Raw genomic sequence first — 23,897 nt, forward strand, 5'->3', positions numbered from 1 at the left:
GGAACACTTGAGTCTGTGTGGCGGGAAGTACACTGGAGCATGTTCTCACTTAGACATTGGTAGTAGTTAATATAGGAAATAAACTTTGTTTTCTTAATAAAAGCCAACCTCATGTGTTTCCTTTGTGTTGGAAAACTGTAGGTGGAGAGAGAATTGTGCTCTGCATCTGCTGAATTTGAGGATTTTGTGCTGCAGTTTATGGATAGGTGAGTGAGCTAAGGCTAGGGGAAAGCTTTGCATGAAAAACTCTATAAAACTTTCCAGTTTCACTTACTAACCCTGCACTTACTGGGTTTATTTCTGTAGATGTTTTGGACTTATAGAGAGCAGCACATTAGAACAAACCAGAGAGGAGACTGAAACAGAGAAAATGACTCATTTGGAGAGTCTGGTGGAACTGGGTCTCTCTTCTACTTTCAGTACAATCCTTACCCAGTGTTCAAAGGATATCTTTAAGGTATGTAGAACATGAGCTTTTAATCTCTTTTAGGAAACTTAATTTTGGATTGACAACAGCTGGTGCATTCAAACCCTTCCTTCCTTTGTGAATGTGAACTTCCACATTTAACCAAGAAAAGAGCTGAGGGGGGCAGCTTGAATTCATGTCAGTTTGGTTCATGATTTTATCTACATCCCTACAGAGCTTTCCTGCAAACCAATGATAAACACAAAAAGAAATCATTCCAACAGTTTATCCCTGTAACAATTTAGGTTGTGGATTTTCCTGTCTTTATAATGCTGACCCACCCAAGCCCCTGCTTTCCTTTTCTCTCCTTCTCCCTGCCACTTCTTCAGCTGGGCCAAAGAGGCTGTTCAAGGAGCTGTGTGGTTAATGGGATCAGAAAAATTACCTGGATTAAAATAACTCAGAGGGAGAGGGTGGAGAATCTGGGTTATTACATGGACAGCTTCTTTCCCTGTAGTTTGGATTACCATATTTCTATTTAAATGAATATATAGTTGGAGATGCCAGATTTTGTACATTTTGAACATTGGGTATGATTTTTGTTTGGAATCTTTTGGTAAATACAAGTCTTACATTGATTCTTATTGTCATTAAGTATTTAATTTGTATTTTCCTATTTGTCCATTATTAAAGTATTAGTGGGATCTACATTGTGTATAGTTGAGCTTGCCTTGCAAGCTGTTGGATGGAAATAATCTGCTTTAAAAATAGTTAAATAGTTGCTCCTTAATTCCCTATTTATTTGTTAACTAAGGGTTGTCTTGGCTTTCCTTCATTGTGACATGTGAAATAAGTTTTTCTGTCATCAGCCTGTGACTTATTCCTGGAAAACATTTTCTGTGTAGTTTTTCAGAATTACCCTAAACTTATATTAGTCATCAAGAGTTATCCACCTCCTCTCTTCTGAAAGAGAACATTTCAGGCTTTCCACAGAGCTGCTTTCTCTGGCTCTCTATTCTGATTTTTTTTTTTTTCCTCCTGTGTGAATTGTGGGGTTTTGGTTCAAAAGAACACAGGGTTGTGTAGAGATAGTGCCTTCTTTCCTTCTTTGTAACATCAAACATTTTGGAATACCTAATTTGTTTGGTTTTTTTAAAAAGCAGCCTCCATCTTTTTGTCCTCAGGTTGCCTTGGAGAAGGTTTTTAACTTTGCTGTTTCAAATATATTTGAGACAAGAGTTGCTGGTCGAATGGTTGCCGATATGTGCCGAGCTGCAGTAAAAGTGAGAGAAAATCCTCTTAACTTCCCTCCCTCTTTAAGAAAAAAATAGCTAAAGTTGCTGATTTTTCCTGTGTAATACCTGTACTTTTTTCATGTCAGTACAGGTGGCTCTTAATATTACTAAAATTGGCTTGTTGCATATAGCAATATTTCAGGAGGTTAATTCTTATGGTATTTATCTTGCTTTTTTGTTAAATTTAGGTTTTATTGACTAAGAGTCATGAAGTCAGGCTGACTGTTGGTTGAATTGGAGTTGGGATGCAATCTAGTCTTAGATGTTTATCAGTGTGTGTGCTGAATTGCCTCAGATGTTTTGTTTTAAAATGGACTTTTTGTGATGCTGTTTGCAGTGCCGCCCCGAGGAGTCCTTGAAGCTTTTTGTACCACATTGCTGCAACGTCATAACTCACCTCACAGGCAGTAAGTTTCTAACGTTTCCAATGTTAATGGCTTGCTTTTGGGTTGATTTTTATTAAGCATAAAAAGGTGGATGTTTTCCACAAGTTCATGTCAGCAATGGACAAATCCATTATTCTCTCTAAAAAACCCAAAGTGACAATTTCAAGGCCAAAATCTGTCCTGCTGCAAGACCATGATTCCTTAAAAATAAGGCAGTTTGAAATGTCTCCAGACATTCCTCAATTTCAGGATGGTACATCAGCTAAAGTGACTTCCAGCTGGATATGGGTGCAGTGTGAGTTGGAGGGTTGGGTGTCAGATTTTGGGATGGAAGCCTCTGGATTCTGATGCAGCTTGTTTGGAAAACTTGGCTGCAGTGTGGTGACAGCAGTGCTTATCCCTTGTTCCTCTAGATGATGATGTGTTACATGATGAAGAACTAGATAAGGAGCTCCTCTGGAATCTTCAGCTTTTATCAGAGGTATTCCCAAGAATGTTCTTCCCATGGTTGTGTGTCACAGAATCCTGCTTAATCCTGCCCCTGAAAGGAGAAAAAAAACCCCTTTTATTAAAGCAATGTAAATGCTGTGTAATTGCCACTGGAGAGCTTCTGGTTTTTGCCTAACTTTGAATGCAACATGAGTGGCTGTTGTTTGAAGCAAATAAATACAGTGTTGCATGTGGGATGAAATTAAAGCAATTATTGAGGGGGAGTGAAAGAACAGGGATCAATGCAGGGAGAAACATAAGAAGCTTTTTGGTAAATAGAAACATTTTAGAATTAATTTAAGAAAATACAGAAGTACTGCTAGAAAATTCAGCATGGGGTCAAGCAGATGGCATCACTGAAACTTTTCCAGCTGCTGTGGGAGCTGGAGAATGGAGCCTGGCCCAGCTGGGCTGAGCAGGGTGACCCTGTCCAGCCCTGCAGGAGCAGACTGATGTTTGCAATGTCTCTCATGTGCCCCCAGATCACTCGAGTGGATGGCAAGAAGCTGCTACAGTACAGGGAGCAGTTTGGGAAGATACTGCAGCGCACCCTACACTTAACCTGTAAGCAGGGTTACATTCTGTCTTGTAACCTACTGCACCATCTTCTTCGTTCTGCTACACTTATCTACCCCACAGAGTACTGCAGTGTGCCAGGTGGCTTTGACAAGCCTCTTTCTGAATACTTTCCTATCAAGGCAAGGATTTTCATTTATTTAGGATTAGAGGATTTGACTTTTTGTTGGTTTGTTTTATTTTAAAAGCAGCTGTATGCTCTATGGTTTTATTTGGAGATTTCTGGATGGTGGTAGCAGCAATGGGAAGTGATGCTTTGGGCTTTGACACAGAGAGCAAATGACAATTGATTTAAAGTATATTGGTAGCAAAAAATGAATGCTGTTGTTTGAGTAGTTTTATAGTTTTGAGTAGTTTATATGACTTACTAGTGGTTTGTGATGTTATGTTTTTTACCATGACTGCATGACTACAATAAGTTAATACACAGCAAGGAGATGTGGTGTTTTACAGGTCAGCAGAGTGACAAATAATGATTCTACCATGAGCTTGAGATAAAATAAAGGAAAAGTGGCAATATTAAAAGTTACTGAAACTGTCAGAAGTCATGTGCTGGTCTGCTGTTAAGACTTTGAAGTCAATTTATCAATATTCCAATTTAAAGGCAGCAATTTTCAGCTGGCCTGTTTCAATATACAACTGCATTTTGCTGAGAAGTGTTTTTACAGAATTCCCAATTGCAGATAATCTCTTGTTACTGAAAGCTAGTCCAGTTTTGTAACTGATGGGGACATCCATTTGGGTCGGTTAATAATTTAAAAACAAGCAAAAATATCCTAAATGCCAAGCACCAAAAACTTCCAACAAAACAAATAAATCAACAAACCCCAGAAAAACTGACAAGCACACAGTCATTTTAAATTCCTCCTCTGAAACTGAAAAAGTTTACAATGACTTTGCTGTTCTCTATGGGAGTATGAAAGGTCTGAGTTGTACTTAAGAAGTGTCTGAATTTATATCCAGTCAAAGGAATGATTAAGTTATATTTCAATTAGACCAGTTCAGTCCTTTTCCTTTTAGTGCTTTCAGAGATGTGTTATTTTCTAAGTATGTGTAGACATACATAGGATTGGGATTTCTGTTTGATTTTATGGTAATGGTGTTTTTCCTAGACTTGTCAGGATAACTGCTTTACTTTATAGCAGTAGCTAGTTCCCATGTGTTTGGGGTTTTTTTAATAATATTAAATGCTGTTTTTTTAAAAACACAAATTAGTGTTTTAATGAAGTAGCTTGATTAATAAGAAGCATCTTTATTTGCTGCAGGACTGGGGTAAGCCAGGTGACCTGTGGAACTTGGACATCCAGTGGCACGTTCCTTCATCTGAGGAAATAAGCTTTGCTTTTTATTTGCTGGATACATTCCTGCAGCCTGAGCTCACCAGGCTGGAGCTCTATGCACTTGGAGAGCTGGAAATGTCCAGGTAGGATGGAGAAAGGTGCCTGTGTCCTTTCCTAGTAGTTCTTGCCAGTCACAGAGGCAGTACAAAAACTGAGAGGAAAATGCTATAATTTGTACTTTGATGTTATTTTAAGATTTCCAAAGCTCCTACTTCAGCTGAGATAGCATCAAGATTTCCTTAAAGTAACACAGGAAAGAAGTTGTTCACATTTTGCATTTTAATTTATATTCAGACTGTAAAATATTCACTCTAAAGTATTCCCTCATCGTCCCCATGGACAGAAGGAATTGTCTTGGCCTTGGGGTAAGGAGTTATTTCATAGGTTTTGTCTGAGATTTACATAAAATTCTTCAAAGCAATTTTCACATTAGTTTATCTTACCTGCACAGTTTTGAAATATAAAATCTCCCATGTTTTCCAGAAAATGAAGTTAAATATTGGGATTTGTAAACAAATTAGATTGTCTGAAAAGAGCCCAGCTTGATTTCTGCAGTGCTTCCTCCTGTGCTTAGAGATGATGCAACTAAAGAAAAACCTTCCATAAAACTTAAAAAAAAAAAAGTGGTTTGTCTGTGTATTTTCAAGCAATTAACAGATAAGTAACCAGGTTTTCCTCATTGTTTAAGAGATGATGTGCAGCAGTGTCTTGCCATTGTGCACAACTGCCTGATTGGCTCTGGGAACATTCTGCCTCCTCTCAAAGGAGAAAAGGTGGCTCATCTGTAAGTAACATTTATTTTGTATCCCTAACATTCTCAGTGATTATGTTCCTTCATGCTGGGTTTTAGTGCTTGCTTACTGCTGTTGTCACACAACTGCTTGCTTATAGGGAACACTGATAGTAAATACCAAGATAAAAAAAATTCACATGTCAGGAAAGGACTCCAACTCTCCAGCCCTTCCCTGCAACAGGGAGCCATGTGTGTTCACAGGCTTGACAGAGACCAAATTCCTGCCTGTTTAATAGAACTGATGAGGTTCTGTTAACTGGGAAATCAAAATTCTGGGTTCAAGGTGTCTTTATGGTATCCCTGCCTCTGACGAAGTCTGACCCAAAGGGTCAGACCATTAAATGGTTAATTTAATTAAATTAAACCTTTAAATTAACCATTAAATGATTAATTTATAAATGTGAGAACTAAGGCACACTATTACTAAATCTAGAAGTCAGTGTGCTACAGCCATGACATTTAACTTGTTAAAATGAATTAAATGCCAGTGCAATGCACATACCTCATTATTTGTGTAATGTGTAGTAATAATTGATTTTCATGCAGGGTCCCAAGTCTGGTGTCTTTAGAAGAGACAAAGCTGTACACTGGTGTTGAATATGGTGAGTAGATCCCTGTCTGTTCAGATAGGCTCTAAGTGTTGCTTTTTTTGTTGTTTTTTGTTTGTTTGGAGTTTTTGGGGGGTATTTTTCTTTGTTTTGGTTTGGTTTTGGAGTTTTTTTTTGTTGTTGTTATTGTTTGTAGGTTTTTTTGTGCATTTTTTTTTGTTTGGTTTTGGTTTTTTTTTTTTTTTTTTTTTGGTTTTTTTTTTTTTTGTTTGGTTTGGGGAGTTTTTTGTGGTTTTTTTTTTTTGGGATTTTTTGGGGTTTTTTTTGTTGGGTTTTTTTGGGGGGGGTTTTGTTGTTGTTGTTTTTTTGTAAAAACGGTGGGTTCTTTTGGAGACGATAATTTTGATTCTTCTCTTCATAGAAATAGATTTTTATGACCAACTCTGCCATGTCCTTAGATATAACAAATGGTTATTTTTATAATAGTTCATACTGCCAGTTCTGAATAGTCTGCTCTGGCTTTCCAGAACAAATTGCTTTGTATGCTGTTGTATGATTAACAGAAAATGTTTTGTTTTCTTTTAGATTTATCCAGGGAGAATTACAGAGAAACAATTGCAAGGGTTACAAGGAAATTGCTTCGTAAGTTTGGCCACTCCTGTAACTAAAACCAACTCTGTCATACTTCAGTATGATTTTATAGATGAGGAAATTGTATTTGTTTACTTTGCCTGTAATTCTGAAAGTGAAGCTTTACAGAAACAAAATCATTACTGATATTTAAAGCTCTTTTCCTGTCTGATTATACATTTCATTTCTCCCAATTGTAGGTTACATTCTTGATAATTCAGAAGATGATACCAAGTCTTTGTTTCTCATAATAAAGGTATGCTTTACATTTGTGAGACTTAAGGCCAGATGACTTGTTTTGCAAAACAATCACTCTTATCCTCTCTTTCTTTCCACAGATTATCAGTGTTGTTTTGCAATTCCAAGGGTCTCACAAGCATGAGTTTGATTCACGGTGGAAAAGCTTCAATCTAGTGAAAAAATCAATGGAGAACAGGGTCAGTGGCTTGGCTTTGTGAAGTTTTGGTTCCTGGTTTCAAGATCTGATACTGAAATCTAACCCAAAGGATGCCTTTTTTTACAGCTTCAAGGAAAGAAGCAACACATCAGAGCCTTGCTGATCGACAGGGTTATGCTGCAGCATGAGGTAATTCTTCCCCTTCAATCCCCACTAATTTGCTTGAAAAGCTGCTTTGCACAGTTAGCTAAATGTCATCGTAACAATATTCCTGCAGTGGTGTTCTTATATGTGTGAAATGTAGAAACAATCTGTCCTTTCTTTGTGCTTCCCATGAATTCAGCTGAGAACTCTGACGATGGAAGGCTGCGAATACAAAACTTCCCACCAGGAGATGATCAGGGATCTTCTGTGTTTGTCCACGAGTTCTTATGGGCAGGTGAGGAGCAGCCCCTTTTCAACTGAGTAAACTGAGCCCCTGTTAAATTTATGGAGTATTTTGTTGGTCTCTTCAAGTGATTCTACATCCTAAATCTGTTGTTCTGGCTGTTTGCTTTTCAAATGCACTTCAAAACACCTCATTTCTGGCAACATAAAAAATCTTCTGTAACTTTGTAGCTGTTCTCATGTAAATGCCAGAAAAAAAGAAGTAGGATTTTATAAACAGGGTGGGGTGTTTACAACCTTCCACAAATAATTTTGTTTCTGTGCACAAATACATGATAAAAACTTTATGCATAAATAACTGAAATGGATGAGGATGTTACTTTTATTTAATAATTTTTTTGTTTCAGGTCAGAAGTAAAGCTCAGCAAGCATTCTTCACAGCTCTGGGAACCTACAATTTCTGTTGCAGAGATATCATTCCCTTAGTTCTGGAATTCCTGCGTCCCGACCGGCAAGATGTCACTCAGAAGCAATTTAAAGTACTGCCTCATTAACTTGGTTTTGTGGCTGTCTTTTGAAAGTGTTTAGATTAGAATTTTTAATGGGGAAAGTGGGATTTGCTTGTTTATCAGCAGATATTTTCATGGCTAGTAGGCATGACTGGTGGAAGGAATTATTTGTATTAGATCTATTTTCAAGAGAAATACTGTGTTTAAATATGTTCCCTGTATGCTCAGGTATTACCAAAATGTGAGTTAGCACCTATTTTTAAGTTAAGGAATGGAAATTGAGGAGCTGTAGTCAAGGTGAAGCAGTTGTGAATCATCTCCTCTAACATAATTGAGAAATCAGGCAGCCAATCTGTGGATAAATTAATTGGCAGGACTTCCAGTCTCATTAAATGAAGAGGACTCTGTCAAATTACTGAAGATTTTGCACTGTGAGGCTGAATGTTTATGGGCATTTTAATGATTTGGTAGCTGCAGCTGAGTTTTTATCCTGTGTGGGCGCGTGCGTGTGTCGATATCGCGGATGAGCCGAGCTTTAACCTTCCTCAACCCCATCCTCCGTCCCACAGGGTGCCTTATATTGTCTGCTTGGGAATCACAGCGGGGTGTGCTTGGCCAATCTGCACGACTGGGATTGTATAGCACAGACGTGGCCAGCAATTGTCTCTTCTGGGCTTAGCAAAGCCATGTCCTTGGAAAAACCCTCCATAGTCAGACTCTTTGATGACCTGGCAGAGAAAATCCATCGGCAGTATGAAACCATTGGGCTGGATTTTGCAGTGAGTGACCAATTCCTTGTGTTCAGGCTTGTCTTTATGGACAAGGAAATTCTCTACTCTGCTGGTTCCAAAGCAGAGGCATTAAAAACTTGGAAGGTCAAGTCCCAAATCTTTGCATTGTCCATCAACAGGTTCCAGAGAAATGCATGGAGGTGGCTGTTCTGCTGCAGAAGTCAGGACAGCCAAGTTCAGAGTTCCCAGCTCTGGGATCAGAGGAAATTCAGTTGGGAATTCAGCGACAGAAGGAGAAGAGTGCTGAGGCTCTGAGGTGAGTTCAGCTTCCTTGAACAGCACATTAAATGTTATCATCCAAAGTGGCTGAACTGAAAAATCCAGAATGTCCAAAGATTGTTGGGCTGCATCTTCTCTCTACACTTCTATCTCCTCTGTGTCTCTTCCTTTTCACCTTCACACACCTTTTGTTGAGGAGCTTTTCCTCTGTTTTTCAGTGGATCTCTCAGTACCATGTGGTTGATAACTCCCTCTCTTTCTCTCAGGAACTATGAAAATTTGGTCAACATGCTGCTGGACTGTGTGGAACAGAGAAATCTGTAAGTTCCCCTTTTTTGTGCATGAAAGCATTTTTTTGGGGTGGATTGGAGGTGGTTGCATGGATCAATATCCAGGAGGACATTTACCATGGTCTTGGACTTATTTGCACTGGGAGCTTGATTTGTTAATATAAGGCATCATTGCATCTTGGAGTTCAGCTTTTTCCTTAATTAGTCTGGCCTGTTACTGAGGTTTTTAATCTTGTTTTAATTAAAAAAGCTCTGGTTCTGTCTGTAACACTGACATCAGAATAGATTCCAATTGTTCCCATAGTATTTGTGTTAAAAATCTTGTAAAATAATATCCCTATAGGTATTTTACACCATGTATTTTATATTTTTTCACCTGTGTGTTCTCAGAACACTGGAGGTTTTCCAAAATAAGTTAAGCTCATCAATTACAGCAGTGCCATTAATTTATGTATTTCCTTAATCTTGATACACGTAATAATTTCTGAGTAAAACCAGTACATAAACCTCGCTATTTACACTCTGTTTTGAATATTTGGGGTTTTTTCAGGCCCTGGAAGTTCGAGCACATAAGCATTGGCTTCCTGTCCCTGCTCCTGAGGGATGACAGGGTCCTGCCCCCCCGTGCCATAAAATTCTTCGTGCAGTGTCTCAACCACGACGCGATCGTGGTTCGGAAGGTGAGCCAGGACAAGGATTTCCTTTGGGTCTGCAGCTCTTTGACTTTTACATCAAGTGCTCAGAGGGTTTTGCTGGGATAAAACACAAAATTTTGGAACTCCCTTCTCCCCCTTCTGCACGTGTGCAAAATTCACAGTCCAAGAAATGGCAGTCTTGGCAGTGCTGTAGTGTGACATGTGTAAATCTGTAAACTGTGAAGATGTGGGATGGGCTGAGTCCTTATTTATTTCAGAGTTCTTTTGCAGAATTTCTTTTGCAGATGGCTGCTTTTCCCACCTGCAGTTTGTTATTTGAAGGGAGCCATCAATGTGTTTCATTTGTTCTGTTCCTGCCTCAGTGAGGCTCAAAACAAACCTTCTTTTCCCCCCAAAAAATATTAAAACAATATTAAAATCAAATTATTAAAACAAAATTCTCACTAATAATTATCTGGCCTGTAAAGTAATTAATGTTCTTTATCCCCTGAAATAACCAGGATTATTTCCTTATGGGTTCACTCCACTGTTCAATGGCTTTTTAGGGATGATGACCCACATCCTTCTGAGGGAAATGTATGGAATGAGCACATTAATGCCCATTTTTTTCTTTTCTTTAGGTGGCCATCTCAGCTGTGGCTGGGATTCTTAAGCAGCTTAAGAGAACTCACAAGAAAGTGCCCATCTGCCCTTACGAAATAAGTATGTTTTATTTGATATAAGGCATATCTTACATTTATCCTAAAATGTTTTCTAAAGCTTTTCTGGTTAAATTAAACATAGAATCAGGATCTTTTCTTCCTGGTTGGTAATATTCTAAGCAAATAGGTAAATATGATACAGAAGTAGTATAATGGGTAATTTTTCAGTTTGGGGTTTTTTTTTGCTTTGGGGGGTGATTTCCTCTCTGAAAACCTTGTAATTTGTGAGAACAATTTGTATGTCTCCTTAATTTTTATGTATTGTTATCATTTTTATGCATGTTAATTTTCATTTTCCTCTTGGATCAGGTGGGACTCTGAAGCCTTCCAGCATCCAAGCTGGTGACAGAGCTGACAACCAGTGGCTGCACTACAACAGCCAGAGCCTACCAAAGACCAAGGAAGCCTGGGAATCCTGCTGTTTTGTGGAGAAAACACACTGGGGATATTACACCTGGCCCCAGTGAGTAGCATTAGCATTGAGGTGGAACTGGGAGAGTCAGCAGGAAAAATTCTGTGGGAAATAAAATCCTGGTTTATTATGATTTTTAGTTTTTCTTATATACATGTATTTAACTTGATTGAACCACAAAAAAAAAAGAAAAGGCAATTTATTTTTTCCTTTGTGCTTCTTGCTTGTTTTACCACTTCTCAGTGGGTTTTGTGTTGGTTGGTTTGGGGCTTTTTGTTTATTATTTCTTTTCTACCCATTTCTCTTTATATGGGATATAGGCACAAATTCCACATGGCTGTTAAACTGCTGCTTAACATGAATGTTAAAATGAAATATTCATATTGGGAATTAGATATATATAGAGTATTCTATCCCTAATAATTCTGGGCTGCTTGTATAGCAAAACCTTTAATAACAAACTTTATTGTGTTGTAAATTTTCTTCTTTAAATTTCAGTCTTTTGGAGTTGGGGATAAGTTCTATTTATTATTGAGAACATAGAAAACAACACCATAGAAAGCAACAACATGTGCTAGTGTATTTTTGTTTATTATTTTAGTTTTTTATTACTTTTCTTTTGTTTTTAATATTCAGAACTATGACAGTTTATGCTCCAGCTGAGCAGCAACCAAAGCTTGGGCGAAGGAGGGATGAGCTGACAGAGGTAAAAGCTGCAAGTTTGTGGGGGTTTTTTAATAGTACTTCTCCTTTCTTCTCTTAATATTGTTGACAGGTTACTGTGGAGATTGCCACAAGATGCTTTTAATTGTACTTTTCTAATTCTTATTGTGTCAGCATACCAGAAGGAGTTGTTATTTTAATGTATTGCTGCTTTTCTCTCAGGGATCATGGAATAATTGTATTAATGAGCTCTTTCTTGTTCCCTTTCAAATCATTATCAGACTTGAGAACAAGCTCATTAATGACAGTGGGAAGGACTAATTTTTAGGGGTTTTGGTAATTCCCTCTAAAGTGGAAGGGGAAATGGATAACCAAGATATTTCTTTCCTTGAGAATGCAAATGAAACATGGGACTTGTAAAGACTGAGATATTACTGTGACAAGCATCACCTCAAAGCTAATCCTTTTTTTTTTTCCTGTTACAGGAGGAACAAATTATATATGATCACTTTTCTGATCCCAAGTTTGTTGAGCAGTTAATAAAATTTTTGTCTTTAGAAGACAGAAAGGGAAAGGACAAATTTAATCCTCGCAGATTTTGCCTCTTCAAGGTAAGGAGAGCTCAATCACTAAATTGCTCTCATTTTGTAGACAATTCCCAGAGCATGGAAAAGCCACAGACTTCTGGTCTCATACTGTTGCAAAACATTGATTTTTAAAGCTGCTCTGGGTAATTCCATTAATCCTCTCTTCTGATTAACTACTTAGGGAAACATATTTAGAGTATTGTAATGGTCTGAAGGACACTAGTGTATAATGCTCTTTGAAAAAGCAAAGTGCTTTCACTTTCTGCACATTCAAACTTAAATGTTTGACAATTCTATGATGTTCTTGGGAAGACAGTGTTTTAGATAGTTGCTGAAGACCCTTTCCCCTCTTGTTTTCCAGGGCCTTTTCAGAAACTTTGATGATGCCTTTTTGCCAGTTCTTCAGCCCCACTTGGAGCAACTGGTCGCAGACTCCCACGAAAGCACCCAGAGATGTCTAGCTGAAATCATAGCTGGCCTCATAAGAGGTTCTAAACACTGGACCTTTGAGAAGGTGCTGGAGCAGTATTTTTGAGCATTCTTGGAAGTTAAAGAGTAATTTCACATTATTAACTCAATTAGAAGTTGAGGTCTTGATTGCCAAACTTGGAACACAATTCATTGCTCTGTTTGGTGCCTGTTCTTGCCAGGTGTTTGGAAAATGCTCCAGTATTAATCTAGGAACAGTTTGGTGTTAAGGAGATGGCAAAGTTGATGTGGTTTGTAATTTCCATTAGGAATAAGTGATTGTGTCCTCCTTGGACTGCTAAATATTTATTTCATTTAGGCCTAGCTGTCTATGCCAAAAAATAATCCTGGGAGAATTAGTGCAAAAATAAAGAAGGCATTTTAATATCTGGGCTGGGTAAAATCTTGTAAAAGTAAAATAGTAAAATCTTGTCTCTTGTGTTTTTGCTGGGCAGGTGGAAAAACTTTGGAACCTTCTGTGTCCATTGCTTCGAACAGCTTTATCCAACATCACAGTGGAAACATACAATGACTGGGGCACCTGCATTGCCACCTCCTGTGTAAGTATTCCATTTCTGTCTCTAAAGCTGGGTCCACTGTGGATTAACATTCCTGCAGTGAGTTGGGAGCTGTGGTGCTGGGCAGCAGGGTCAGTGATAGGTCACAAATATCTTGGGTCAATAATTCTTTCACATCACTCAGCAAAACTTAGTGTAGCTTGTCAGCCAGAACCCTAATTAGCAAAATTCAGGTGTGGTTATTAGATATCTCAAAAATGAAGCTAAAAATCCTTCTATTCTGACTGTATTTACCAATTAATTAAAACTGTGTATAGTTTTATTGGGGTTTTCTTCTATTGAGGTTCATTGTGAAAACATCCTGAATGTTGTCCTTATTTAATAAATAAATCCAGGGGATGCAAAAAAAATCTCTGTCAAAACTTTCCTTGTTTATACCTTATTTTATACATGATTTACGTTTTAAATCCCCCCTCATTATTTACATCTCTGTTCCCTGCTCTTTTCCAGGAGAGCAGAGATCCTAGGAAACTGCACTGGTTGTTTGAATTGCTGTTGGAATCTCCACTGAGTGGTGAAGGAGGATCATTTGTAGATGCCTGGTAAAATTAATTGGAACTGTTTTATTGTGCAGAATAGAGTAGGAATTACAGCCTGGATAAGCTGTATTGAGAGGATGCTGTGCCAGCTGCCTTGTAGGGGAGGAGGACAAAGGCAATGCTTTCCAATTAACTTTCCCCACACAATGGCAGGTTCTTCATGATAATATTTTTAATATAACTCACTTAACAGGATGAGAGGGTTTGGGGCTGGCAGAGCAGCAGTACTGTTGTTTCACTGGGCAATTTTTACCCATCTTTGCTCATTGAAGGACACTCTGGTGCACTGACACTTGTGCACATTCCCAAACAAAGTCTGGAGGGGACTGGGGAAGGAGGAATGTTCTGTATGATTAAAAATGAGCTGTTGTGGTTCCCAGCCGCCTTTATGTGCTGCAAGGGGGCCTTGCCCAGCAGGAGTGGAGAGTGCCAGAGCTGCTGCACAGGCTGCTCAAGTACCTGGAGCCCAAACTCACCCAGGTCTACAAGAACGTCCGAGAGAGAATAGGAAGGTCAGTGTTGTCTGCTGCAGTTCTGGTTGGGTTTTAAATCTTCATTTTATTTGGGTAGTCAGGTAGCTAAATAATTAACCTGAAAAGCATTAATGCTTGTAACAAAAGTCAGATGTATAATTTAAGAGACTTGATTCAGAAATTCTAGATGACTTCTCTATATTTGTCTTTTCACAGAATGTTCATATTTTCATTTGTCTATTCATAGAATGTTTTGGATTGGGAGGTACCTTAAAGCTCTTCCAGTCCCTGCCATGGGCAGGGACATTTTCCATGATCCCAGGTTGCTCCAAGCCCTGTCCAGCCTGGTCTTGGACACTTCCAGGGGCAGCCACAGCTTCTCTGGGCAACCTGTGCCAGGGCTTCACCAATTTCTTGTCTATGTTTATGTTTGACATCTCTAAAGCTCTTAGAAGAGACATTTGGTTGTAAATAACTTTGAATTGAAGATGAGAGGAAATTTTCTCTAAGTGTTAACCCTCAAAGGTCACCCAATTGATTTTGGATCATTTAGAGTTCACAGGTCACTGTTCTCTGGACAAGAGTCGTGCTCACTCTGTGTTCCTGCTGGCTTTGTTTGTTTTTTTAGTGTGTTGACCTACATATTCATGATAGATGTTTCCTTGCCAAACACTGCTGCAACTAAATCTCCTCGTGTCCATGAATTTACTACCCGGATACTTGAAAACCTCAAACCCCTCATGGAAGCAGATGAAGAAATCCAGAATCATGTTATGGAAGAGAATGGAGTCGGCGAACAAGACGAGCGAACTCAGGGCATTAAACTCTTGAAAACCAGTGAGTTAAGGAGCTCAAGGAATGGGGGGTGTTTTAGCACATGGTGATTGAGGTCTGCAGATTGTGTAGCAGGGTTGTTAATATTTTTCTTCTTAATCAGTGAGAGTTTCTCTTTATTCAAACAGTTCTGAAGTGGTTGATGGCGAGTGCAGGACGTTCTTTCTCTACAGCCGTCACAGAGCAACTCCAGCTGTTACCTTTGTTTTTCAAGGTACATCCTTTAATTTCTCCTTTATTGGTTATGTTTGATTAAAGAAGAATTGTAAAAATAAATGAAGTAATTTTATTTATATATATTTATAATATTCCAAGGCCAGGTTACATGTGGCATTGAACAACCAGCTCTAGTGGGAGGTGCCCCTGCCCATGGTAGGGGGGTGGAACTGGATCACCCTTCCAACCAAACCATTCCATGACTCTCTAAGGGACCTTGAGTTATTTTCTTTTGTTTCCTGACTACACAATTCTTTCTAAGCAGGACCTGTTGTTCCTCTGATTGTTGTATTCTTTGAATCTGTGTCATCCAGTCTTACCTCTCTGAAATAATCCATACGTGTGTGCCCGAAGTGCACAAACATCAATGAATTACCCCACAGTAATCTATGTGACCATAAAATAAAGGTCTGTGAAAGTGAAGTGAAGTGACCTTGGTAAAGCTTTGTCTCAATTTTGGACCTGGATCTAAAATATTAAATTAATTGGATTTGATACCAAGAGAATAGCAGTGGGGAACCAACATCTCACCAGGATATCTTGATCATTTACTGAGAATATTTACCATCATATTGATTGTTTTTCCCAGCTAATCTTTCAGCATTATATTGAATGTATTTTTCCTAGACAGCTGTCCTTTCATGAGATTACCCTTGTTTTGAGATTTTGCTGTCACCAGTGCCTATTTCCTAACTTTGTTGCCTCCCTGCTCTGATTTAGATTGCACCTGTGGAGAACGACAACAGCTACGATGAGCTCAAAAGAGATGCTAAGATGTGTTTGTCCTTGATGTCTCAGGGTTTGCTGTATCCTCAGCAAGTGCCTTTGGTACTTCAGGTGCTAAAACAAGTGAGTGTGGTCTAAACAGCTTAAAGCTTCTTCTCATCTCATGCATCCTCTGCTTTTTATTTAACAGTATACAATACTTACGATTCTAAGCAAATCAAATACTGATTTAGATCTGAAAGATTTTATTTCACGTGTTTTAAACACTTAGTAAGTGTATCTTGTGAACATTTGAGCCACTTACTTTTGATAACAAATGGAACAGCATTTTGATATATTAACATTTGGTTCAGTAGTGGATCACTTTAAGTCTCTTCATAAGCGTAACAATTCAAAATCCAGTTTCAGCATGAGTTGTCAGCTAAAGAACTGCCCTTGAATCTGATTTTTTAGGGTTTTACAATATGTTTCTGTTTAACAATCTGCTTTGGAAGTGAAGCCTGTGAAAATTATTCCCTAAATAATAACTGCCTACTTTGGAGATAAAAGGTTAATGAAACAAAATAATAACCTTCCTGAATAAAGGAAGTTCTTTGCAATTGCCCCCAGAAGCTTCTTTCTTAAATATTGTTCACTTTCCATCAAGGGCCTGCTTTCTTTGACATTTTTGCCTTCTCACCCTGATTTATTCACTGCAGACAGCAAAAAGCAATTCTTGGCATGCTCGATACACCATCTTAACCTACCTCCAGACCATGGTGTTCTACAATCTCTTCATCTTCCTCAACAACAGCGAGGCAGTCAATGACATCAGGTGGCTGGTGATAAAACTCCTGGAAGATGAACAGCTCGAGGCAAGTGATCCCTTCTCTGCACTGCTTTCACACCACTGTTTCTTGCCTTTGTCAAGTTTTATGGAAAAGCTGACCTGTAAATTAATTCAGGAGGTATTTCTAGCACAGCATTCTTCCTGCTTTGAAAATGAGCTTTATAGGATTTGTTTCTTTCATATCCATTCCAGGAAAATAGTTGGTAATAAAATACTCTTATTAGTGACTTTTTTAAAAGTTACACTGCTTCCTCTTTTTCACAGAATGGTGCATTGCTTGGAGCTTGGTTTCAGTGCATGAAATAGGGATTTTATTAATTCCACTATAAATGTGTGTTGGTAGAAAATTCAGCATCCAAGGTCAAATCCCTTCCTGTGTGAAAAGTGTGTAAAACCACTGTTTATTACTCTGCAGGTCTGCCTCACATCTAATCATACCATATTAATGACAAAAAATACTCTTTGTATTTCCATCAGGAGCTACTTAGAACTGAGGGGCTTGCATTGAAATATGTCAATTTAAGTCATGTTTAAGCAAAGTGAAGAATCTTTAGTGTTAACCTCCTGCCTGGCCTATCTCCCCTGCACCATCATTTTCCCTGGTGTTTGTGCAGTTGCCAAATATCAATGAAATCCTACTTTTGGATGCTTTTTTCCTTCTAGAAGAAAGATTCTGCATCACCTTGGAATCCTACAGAAGTTGTTTGTCAGAACACTTACCTCATAATCTCACACCATTTTGAAAAGTACCTTTTATTCACTTGAATGCAATTTATTGAGTTACTTTAAATGTACCAAATTATCTCTCTGCACAGCAGAGGTGCAAATCCAAAAAGCCTACCTGTGTTCATAACCACTCTGGATCATGCTGTTGCCATGGAAGCTTTCACTTTTCTCTGAAAAGTAATCTTGTCCTTTCTTGGTAATAACTGACAAGATGCAGTATCCTGCTGAGTAATTCCTGTGTAGTTTTTGAATGCTGGATTTTTAAGATGAGAATCGTTAGCTTTGACTAGGATTTGGTGTCTTTGCTCTATAGAATTGAGGTTTTGGTTCTTGGATTTTAAGATACTTTTATTTTTTTGCTTATTTTGATACCAAGACCTGATGATGATTGTTTTGCTATGCACAGCACTCAATATCTTGATAAGCATTTTTCATATTGCACTGCAGTTTTACAGGAATGAGAGTATTTTCTCTCTGTTTAAGTAGCTCCTTGCAACTTCTACAGTTGGGTTTGGCTTGTGCTGTTGAGTGGTTTTGTTGTGATATGGCTGCACTTTCATAGACAGTGATCAATCCCTTCTGACCAAAAAACTCAAACTCCATAGGTGATGGCAAGATTCCTCTAGTTTTTATATTCTGTATTTCATCATGAGTGTGATCATTTATAAATTATTTAGTGCCAGAGGTTGTGAGTGATCAGCTGCTTCCTGAATGATTTTTAAGGCTTTTCTTCCAGGTGCTTCTCACAGCAAAGTGTTCCTTCTGGCTGGGTGATTAATTTAGAAATTGAAGTGGTTGTAATACAGGGAGTAGGGATGTAAATGAACCCAGCTCTCCTGAGAGCTCGCTCACTTCCCAGCCGAGCTGCTTTGTGTCTGGCTCTTGTATTAGCACATCATGTCTCATTTAATAGCTCAGCTCTTCAGGGACTCACAAACTGCTGATAAACAACACTGCCAGCCTCTCACCTCATCCTTCCTCCTTCACTGTCAGCAAAGTAGATCACGTTAGAATAGTACCTTGTAGAAATTTAAATGGAATGGGTCAGAGTCTCAAGAGCTGATTTGAACTTCCTCTCTGTAATTATTGCAGCTCTTGCAGCTGTACTTATGGCTTTGTGAGGCTCAGAACATCATGTTCAAGGACGTAATTTATTATTATAATCTGCTGCATTGGATTCAGAGCAGGTGTTTGTGCTCCACAGAGACAAGTGTTCTGTTTGCAGTTACCTGTGACAGAATGTACCTTTCAAAAATCTGGTGGCAGCATCTCAACCAGTTGATTTGGTTTGCAAGTTTGTAAATGTTGGGAGGCTTTTGTCAGAATGTAATTATGGAAAGTGAGAGTGAGTTTTGGAGGGACTCCCAATTTAAATACAGTTTTACACGTCTATGACTTCTTGGCTTTGGAAGATTTGAGGAGATGAAAGAAATCAGTAATACTGATGGGTTAATCACTTGTTTTTAAAAGCAAGGATGAATTGTCGTTGTCTCTACTTGGAATTCACTAACAAGGTGTTGTGGCTTGTTTTGAAAAGAATAGAAAAGGAGATCTGTATTTTGAATGGCTTGGCAATTAGATGAAAGCCAAGTCTAGTCTTGTTCTTTGTTTAGTGTTGTTCCATGTTACTCTTCAGAATATTTTTCCAACCTGGATTTCTGATTTTATTCATGTAGTGCAGCGATCTGGTACTTGAGACAAGGAAGTCTATCATGCTGGAGCATTACAGAACTGAGTTGTTGATAATAAAGTTTTGTTGCTTATTAATCCAGCATCTGTTGTGTCTTTTAAAGAATTCTTGTGCTATGGGTTGAACAGAATCAGCCGAGTCTCTGGAACATTCCTCCTGCCTTTTCTTGGAAAAGCTCTTCTGCTTTTGTCAGGGGAAAAATGAAATCCTTTTGAATAAAGCCTTCTTTAAAACTGATGTCAATACTGAGCTTGTTGTGAAGCAGGTTGATTATTTGGTCTTGGTCAATGTTTGTTTTTAAACTCTCTATAGCTATTCTATTGACAATGGAGTTAAATTACATTATTTGCTTGAGTAGCAGGTCACTATTGCAAATTTTGTGACAGTAGTTCTGTATTACAGCAGAGCATGTTGATTAATTTTAAAGAGCCATCTAATAAAGTACTAATAGCAGGATAATACTTGAAAGGCTTTTGCTGACCAAGATTTGCTCACTTGGGTTAGTGGGATGTGCTTAAAAGGGCAGCAGTGGCATAAATAAATGGTGTTGTGTCCCCCGTGTGCCCAGGTGAGGGAGATGGCTGCCACCACGCTCAGCGGGCTCCTGCAGTGCAACTTCCTCACCATGGATGGGCCCATGCAGACTCACTTCGAGCAGCTCTGCAAGATGAGGCTCCCCAAGAAAAGGAAGAGGGACCTGGCCTCAGTGGGGGACACAATTCCTTCAGGGGGTAAGAAAGCAGCTCAGGAAGAAAATGGGTGTTTTGGGTAACATAGATTGCCATAGAATTTGATTTGTAACGTTAATGGTAAGAATACACAGCAAAGGCAAATATTTTGATTACGTATTTCTATGTTAAATTGATTTCTTACTCTTTCAGAATTAACGTTAAAGAGGTTTTTCCAGTTTCCAGTTCACAGAGATAAGGATGCAGATGATGAGGAATAGCAAGTTCCTCAATAAATAAAGTCACAACATAGTTTCACTTCTTGCCCACCTTACCTTTTATTTGTTAGCGGTGTGGGTTTTTTATTCTAAAAAAACCATACAACAAACTCAAAACAACCAACTAAAAAATAAACCAGAACGAAAACCTCCTTAGTTAACCCTGATTTGGAACTTTGGCTTCTGCCTGGGCATTAAATGCATCTGAGTCACAGTCATTTGACCCAGAAGTTTGCTTTCCATATTGTCCAGTAGTTCTGGGATTTGAGAAAACGCTCTGAATGCAGAAAGAGGGAACCTGGAGATGTCATTCTTGAGTTATTCATGAGTTTCCTTGGGAGAGGGAAGCTCATTTGAAATGTTTATAAAGTGTCCAGCAGTTGCAGATTGATTCCTATTGGAAGGAGGTGTAAAAAATTAAAGATACGAGAATGAATCTGGGATTCTGAGTGAGGAAGCAGAACCAATCTGGAGGTCCATAAGTTCATGTCTGAAGAAGTCTCTGGATTTCTGCAGAGCTGGAGGTCTCTGCAGTGCCAGGAGGGTTGTTGCTGATTTTCTTTAACTGAGGTGTGTTGCTGCCCTGTTTTTGCAGACCTGGTGAAGCGCCACGCCGGCGTCCTCGGGCTCAGTGCCTGCATCCTGTCCAGTCCCTACGATGTGCCCACCTGGATGCCACAGCTCCTCATGGATCTCAGTGCCCACCTCAATGATCCCCAGCCTATTGAGGTAAAAATACAGAAGCTCTTTATACAACAGAACACAGCTGAATACCTGTGACTCATTCTTAGTTCTCTTTTCCTGGAAAAGCATAGGAACCCATTAAGATACTTAATTTCTGCTTTTTACTAAATGACTCCTAGTAGTTTTAAAGCATGACCTGCTTTTAAGTATTTTTTGTAGATCTGTCCTTGCTTTCAAATTTAAAGCACTAAACTGAAAGCTGCAAGAACTATATTTATAATGAGGAAGTGGGTTTTTTTCATTAAAGATGTTCCTTTTGTGCATGCCATTCTAGGAAAAATCAACCTGAACCAAAATATCAGTCTGGAATTTTTGAAATGAAGTGTTATGAGCTGCCCTGGAAATAAGGCAAAGAAATCATTGCCTTTAACTCCTGTTGTTTTGCCCTGTCTCTTGGGTTTTGTTGGCTGTGGTTGTGTTAGCCAGAGGAGTGAGATGAAGAATTGCTTTGTTTTCAGACCAAAAACACCCTTTTGAAACAGACAATAAAAAGGCAGTGGGGGAAAAGCACTTGGCTTTTATTTTATAAGAATCTCTAAATGTTTCCTAGCTCGAAATTATAGGCCCAGAAATCCTTTTTATAAGAATGTTAGAGTCATGACCCTGCTCAAAAGACTAACCAGAACTGTGACAATTAAAATCATGGGCTGAATTCCCTCCTGTCCGCTGGGTGTGCTCCAAGCCTTGGTGGTACTGAGCAGTTGTGTTTGTTGTCTCCAACGTTGGTTTTGGTGTGGAGCTGGGGTCCCTGACTGACAGAGCTCCATCCCAATTGTGCTGGCAGATGACGGTGAAGAAGACGCTGTCCAATTTCCGGAGGACCCACCACGACAACTGGCAGGAGCACAAGCAGCAGTTCACAGATGACCAACTCCTGGTGCTCACTGACCTCCTGGTTTCACCCTGCTATTATGCATAGGTGAGTCAGCTGATGGGTTTTGCCATGAGCTTCACTCTTAGGAATTCTACTCCAGAGTCAGGAAGAATCCTTAACCTCAGGGAAAATGCTGCAGCCAAGTTCCGTCCCTTTGCATCTTTCAGTGGTTTTGGTCAGATTTATTTTGGTTAAATATTGCCCATTTTTCTGTGCATCCCTGTGCTTTGCTAAGACATTTACACTTCTTTTCTTGAATATTGATGTTCCTTTTCTCCGTTTTCTGCCAGTTGGCTGACTTTTAAATGCCTGGCAGTGCCACTAAAGTGCTGCTTTGTACTTCTGATGCCTCTGAGGAGTTTACACCACCCAGGCCAGGCTATCACCTACATCTCAGGATGGGGAATGGCTGCTATCACTCGGTTTCCTCTTCCACACTCTGGCTTTGCTGCCAGGGCTCTTCACACAGGCATGTCCCCAAAGAGTGAATCCATTCCTGGAGTTTCTCTTTGTTACACTACAAGATTCCCATCTCTGTTGTATTGTGATGTTTTGTGACAGTATTCCAAGAGAAGCTTTAATTTATCTTTTCATATGAACGAGAGCATGAGGCAATATTTGTGTTTTGAACTCTTTCTTCTTTCTTTTCAGGCTTCTCCTGGGGAAAGTGAGGATGTAGGAATTTTTCTGCGAAATAAAGGAAACTCAAAAGAAATTGATCATGTAGACAACTTTGTGCTGGAAATCCTGATGCCTAATCAAAACTACTGTTAAATACAAACGTAGAGACCTGGTTCCACTCAAAAGGAATTTCACCTCCCCAGGCAGCAGCCGGGGGAACCCTGAGACTGCACCTGCAGGGCCTCATCGTGAGTCCATGGCAAGACCCTTCTCCTTGGCCTGCATCACACATCAGTCTTGTTTCTGCTTCCTTGCACACAGTGACCTACACTGCACATCCCTCACCCCCTTCTTCTGCCCCCTGTTCCTGACATTAATGATGTGCAGAACCAGAGAGTTCCGGCCGCAAACCGGAATTTTCCCAGTGGAGCTCTCCAATTCTGCCGATGCAACTCCTCCCCCAGTCCATACACAACCCCAGGAACCTTCCTTCCTCAGAGTTTTATTTTTCACTACTGGGATTTGAGTACCATCCAGTCCACCTCAGGGCAGCATTGCCTTTTTGTATTCTCTCCCTTGTGCAAATGTAAATAGCTGAGCTCTGTGCAGTGCAGGGGTGGCAGGGTGCAGCATGGGCAGCTCCTGCTGCCTGGCCAGGCCTTCAGGGGTGTCTTGACCATGTGTGGAATAAAAAAAATCTATGATTCTCTGCATATTTTTAAGGGGGAAATGGGTGTTTCCATGTAATTAGAACCCACAGATAGGAAACGGACTGTTAGTGGTGGTTGAATTCACGGAATGAAATGTATGCACAGTGTGGAAAGGCAGTTTTTAACAGTGTATTCTCCTAAAGATTGAGCAAGCATATCTTGTTTGAAGATTGTGGAAGCTCTGTGTTTTTTTGCCTGCAGCTTTGTTAAGAGACTGGTATCAATTGGCTGTTTAACAAGCTGTTTAATATGTGTTACATAGTTGTAAAAGACTGTATAAATTGTAGAGGCATTGCATTGACAAAACATTGTACAGTTTGCAACCTTTTACATAACACCATTGTGAGATTAATTTGTAAAGATTCATACTTAGATGTTAATACAGTAGTGGTTCTGGCTTTTGTATCAAAACAAATGCCATTCTTAGTTTTTTAAATTATTTTCTTTAACAGAAATATCTCTTTGTGTCTGAGAGGGTTTGTTTTGCTTCTCCTGTATCTCATGTCTGTGTCTCATTCAGATTTTACTGCAACACGTGTGGCCATTTCTCGATGCTGACATCACATATTCTGGTGTGATCCATTCATAGAACGTGAGGTACATGGAAATAACTCATAAACTGGTGTGTGTTTCATCTTTCATGCAAAACCCCCCAGGAGCACTGAGACCTTTGTGTGGCTCATCCCAAATTTCCAAGCACAGCAGTGCTCCTGGGGCAGTATTTAAGGAGTGTCAGCACACGGATGTAACCACTGTATAGCGTAGTGCCAAAATTATTATTTCAATTGTGTACGTAGTTTAAGACCCAATAAATGGACTGTTTGTAACTACTGCATCTTCCTGTATTT

At 39.2% G+C, this 23,897-nt stretch overlaps 1 protein-coding gene across 2 annotated transcripts in view; it reads left to right on the plus strand.

Moving 5' to 3' along the window:
- The window catches only part of PSME4 (proteasome activator subunit 4), a 44,063-nt gene extending 20,187 nt beyond the window's left edge, over positions 1–23,876 (plus strand). For both annotated transcript variants that reach the window (XM_041473935.1, XM_041473936.1), the window contains 35 exons: positions 142–206; positions 307–457; positions 1,591–1,689; positions 2,039–2,108; positions 2,501–2,568; positions 3,059–3,274; positions 4,418–4,575; positions 5,181–5,276; positions 5,832–5,887; positions 6,419–6,475; positions 6,664–6,719; positions 6,802–6,900; positions 6,987–7,049; positions 7,204–7,299; positions 7,655–7,786; positions 8,326–8,535; positions 8,667–8,803; positions 9,033–9,086; positions 9,607–9,736; positions 10,333–10,414; positions 10,723–10,876; positions 11,462–11,531; positions 11,974–12,099; positions 12,437–12,589; positions 12,999–13,103; positions 13,572–13,663; positions 14,041–14,172; positions 14,762–14,970; positions 15,096–15,181; positions 15,904–16,032; positions 16,608–16,763; positions 19,723–19,885; positions 20,696–20,829; positions 21,629–21,763; positions 22,370–23,876. In XM_041473935.1, the coding sequence (XP_041329869.1) occupies positions 142–206; positions 307–457; positions 1,591–1,689; positions 2,039–2,108; positions 2,501–2,568; positions 3,059–3,274; positions 4,418–4,575; positions 5,181–5,276; positions 5,832–5,887; positions 6,419–6,475; positions 6,664–6,719; positions 6,802–6,900; positions 6,987–7,049; positions 7,204–7,299; positions 7,655–7,786; positions 8,326–8,535; positions 8,667–8,803; positions 9,033–9,086; positions 9,607–9,736; positions 10,333–10,414; positions 10,723–10,876; positions 11,462–11,531; positions 11,974–12,099; positions 12,437–12,589; positions 12,999–13,103; positions 13,572–13,663; positions 14,041–14,172; positions 14,762–14,970; positions 15,096–15,181; positions 15,904–16,032; positions 16,608–16,763; positions 19,723–19,885; positions 20,696–20,829; positions 21,629–21,763 (3,939 nt within the window). In that variant the 3' untranslated portion in view covers positions 22,370–23,876. The remainder of the gene's footprint in view (positions 1–141; positions 207–306; positions 458–1,590; positions 1,690–2,038; positions 2,109–2,500; positions 2,569–3,058; positions 3,275–4,417; positions 4,576–5,180; positions 5,277–5,831; positions 5,888–6,418; positions 6,476–6,663; positions 6,720–6,801; positions 6,901–6,986; positions 7,050–7,203; positions 7,300–7,654; positions 7,787–8,325; positions 8,536–8,666; positions 8,804–9,032; positions 9,087–9,606; positions 9,737–10,332; positions 10,415–10,722; positions 10,877–11,461; positions 11,532–11,973; positions 12,100–12,436; positions 12,590–12,998; positions 13,104–13,571; positions 13,664–14,040; positions 14,173–14,761; positions 14,971–15,095; positions 15,182–15,903; positions 16,033–16,607; positions 16,764–19,722; positions 19,886–20,695; positions 20,830–21,628; positions 21,764–22,369) is intronic.
- Positions 23,877–23,897: the final 21 nt, after the last annotated feature.

Source organism: Pyrgilauda ruficollis, unplaced genomic scaffold (assembly GCF_017590135.1).
Source record: "Pyrgilauda ruficollis isolate IOZ18807 unplaced genomic scaffold, ASM1759013v1 scaffold31, whole genome shotgun sequence".
Lineage (NCBI taxonomy): Eukaryota > Metazoa > Chordata > Aves > Passeriformes > Passeridae > Pyrgilauda > Pyrgilauda ruficollis.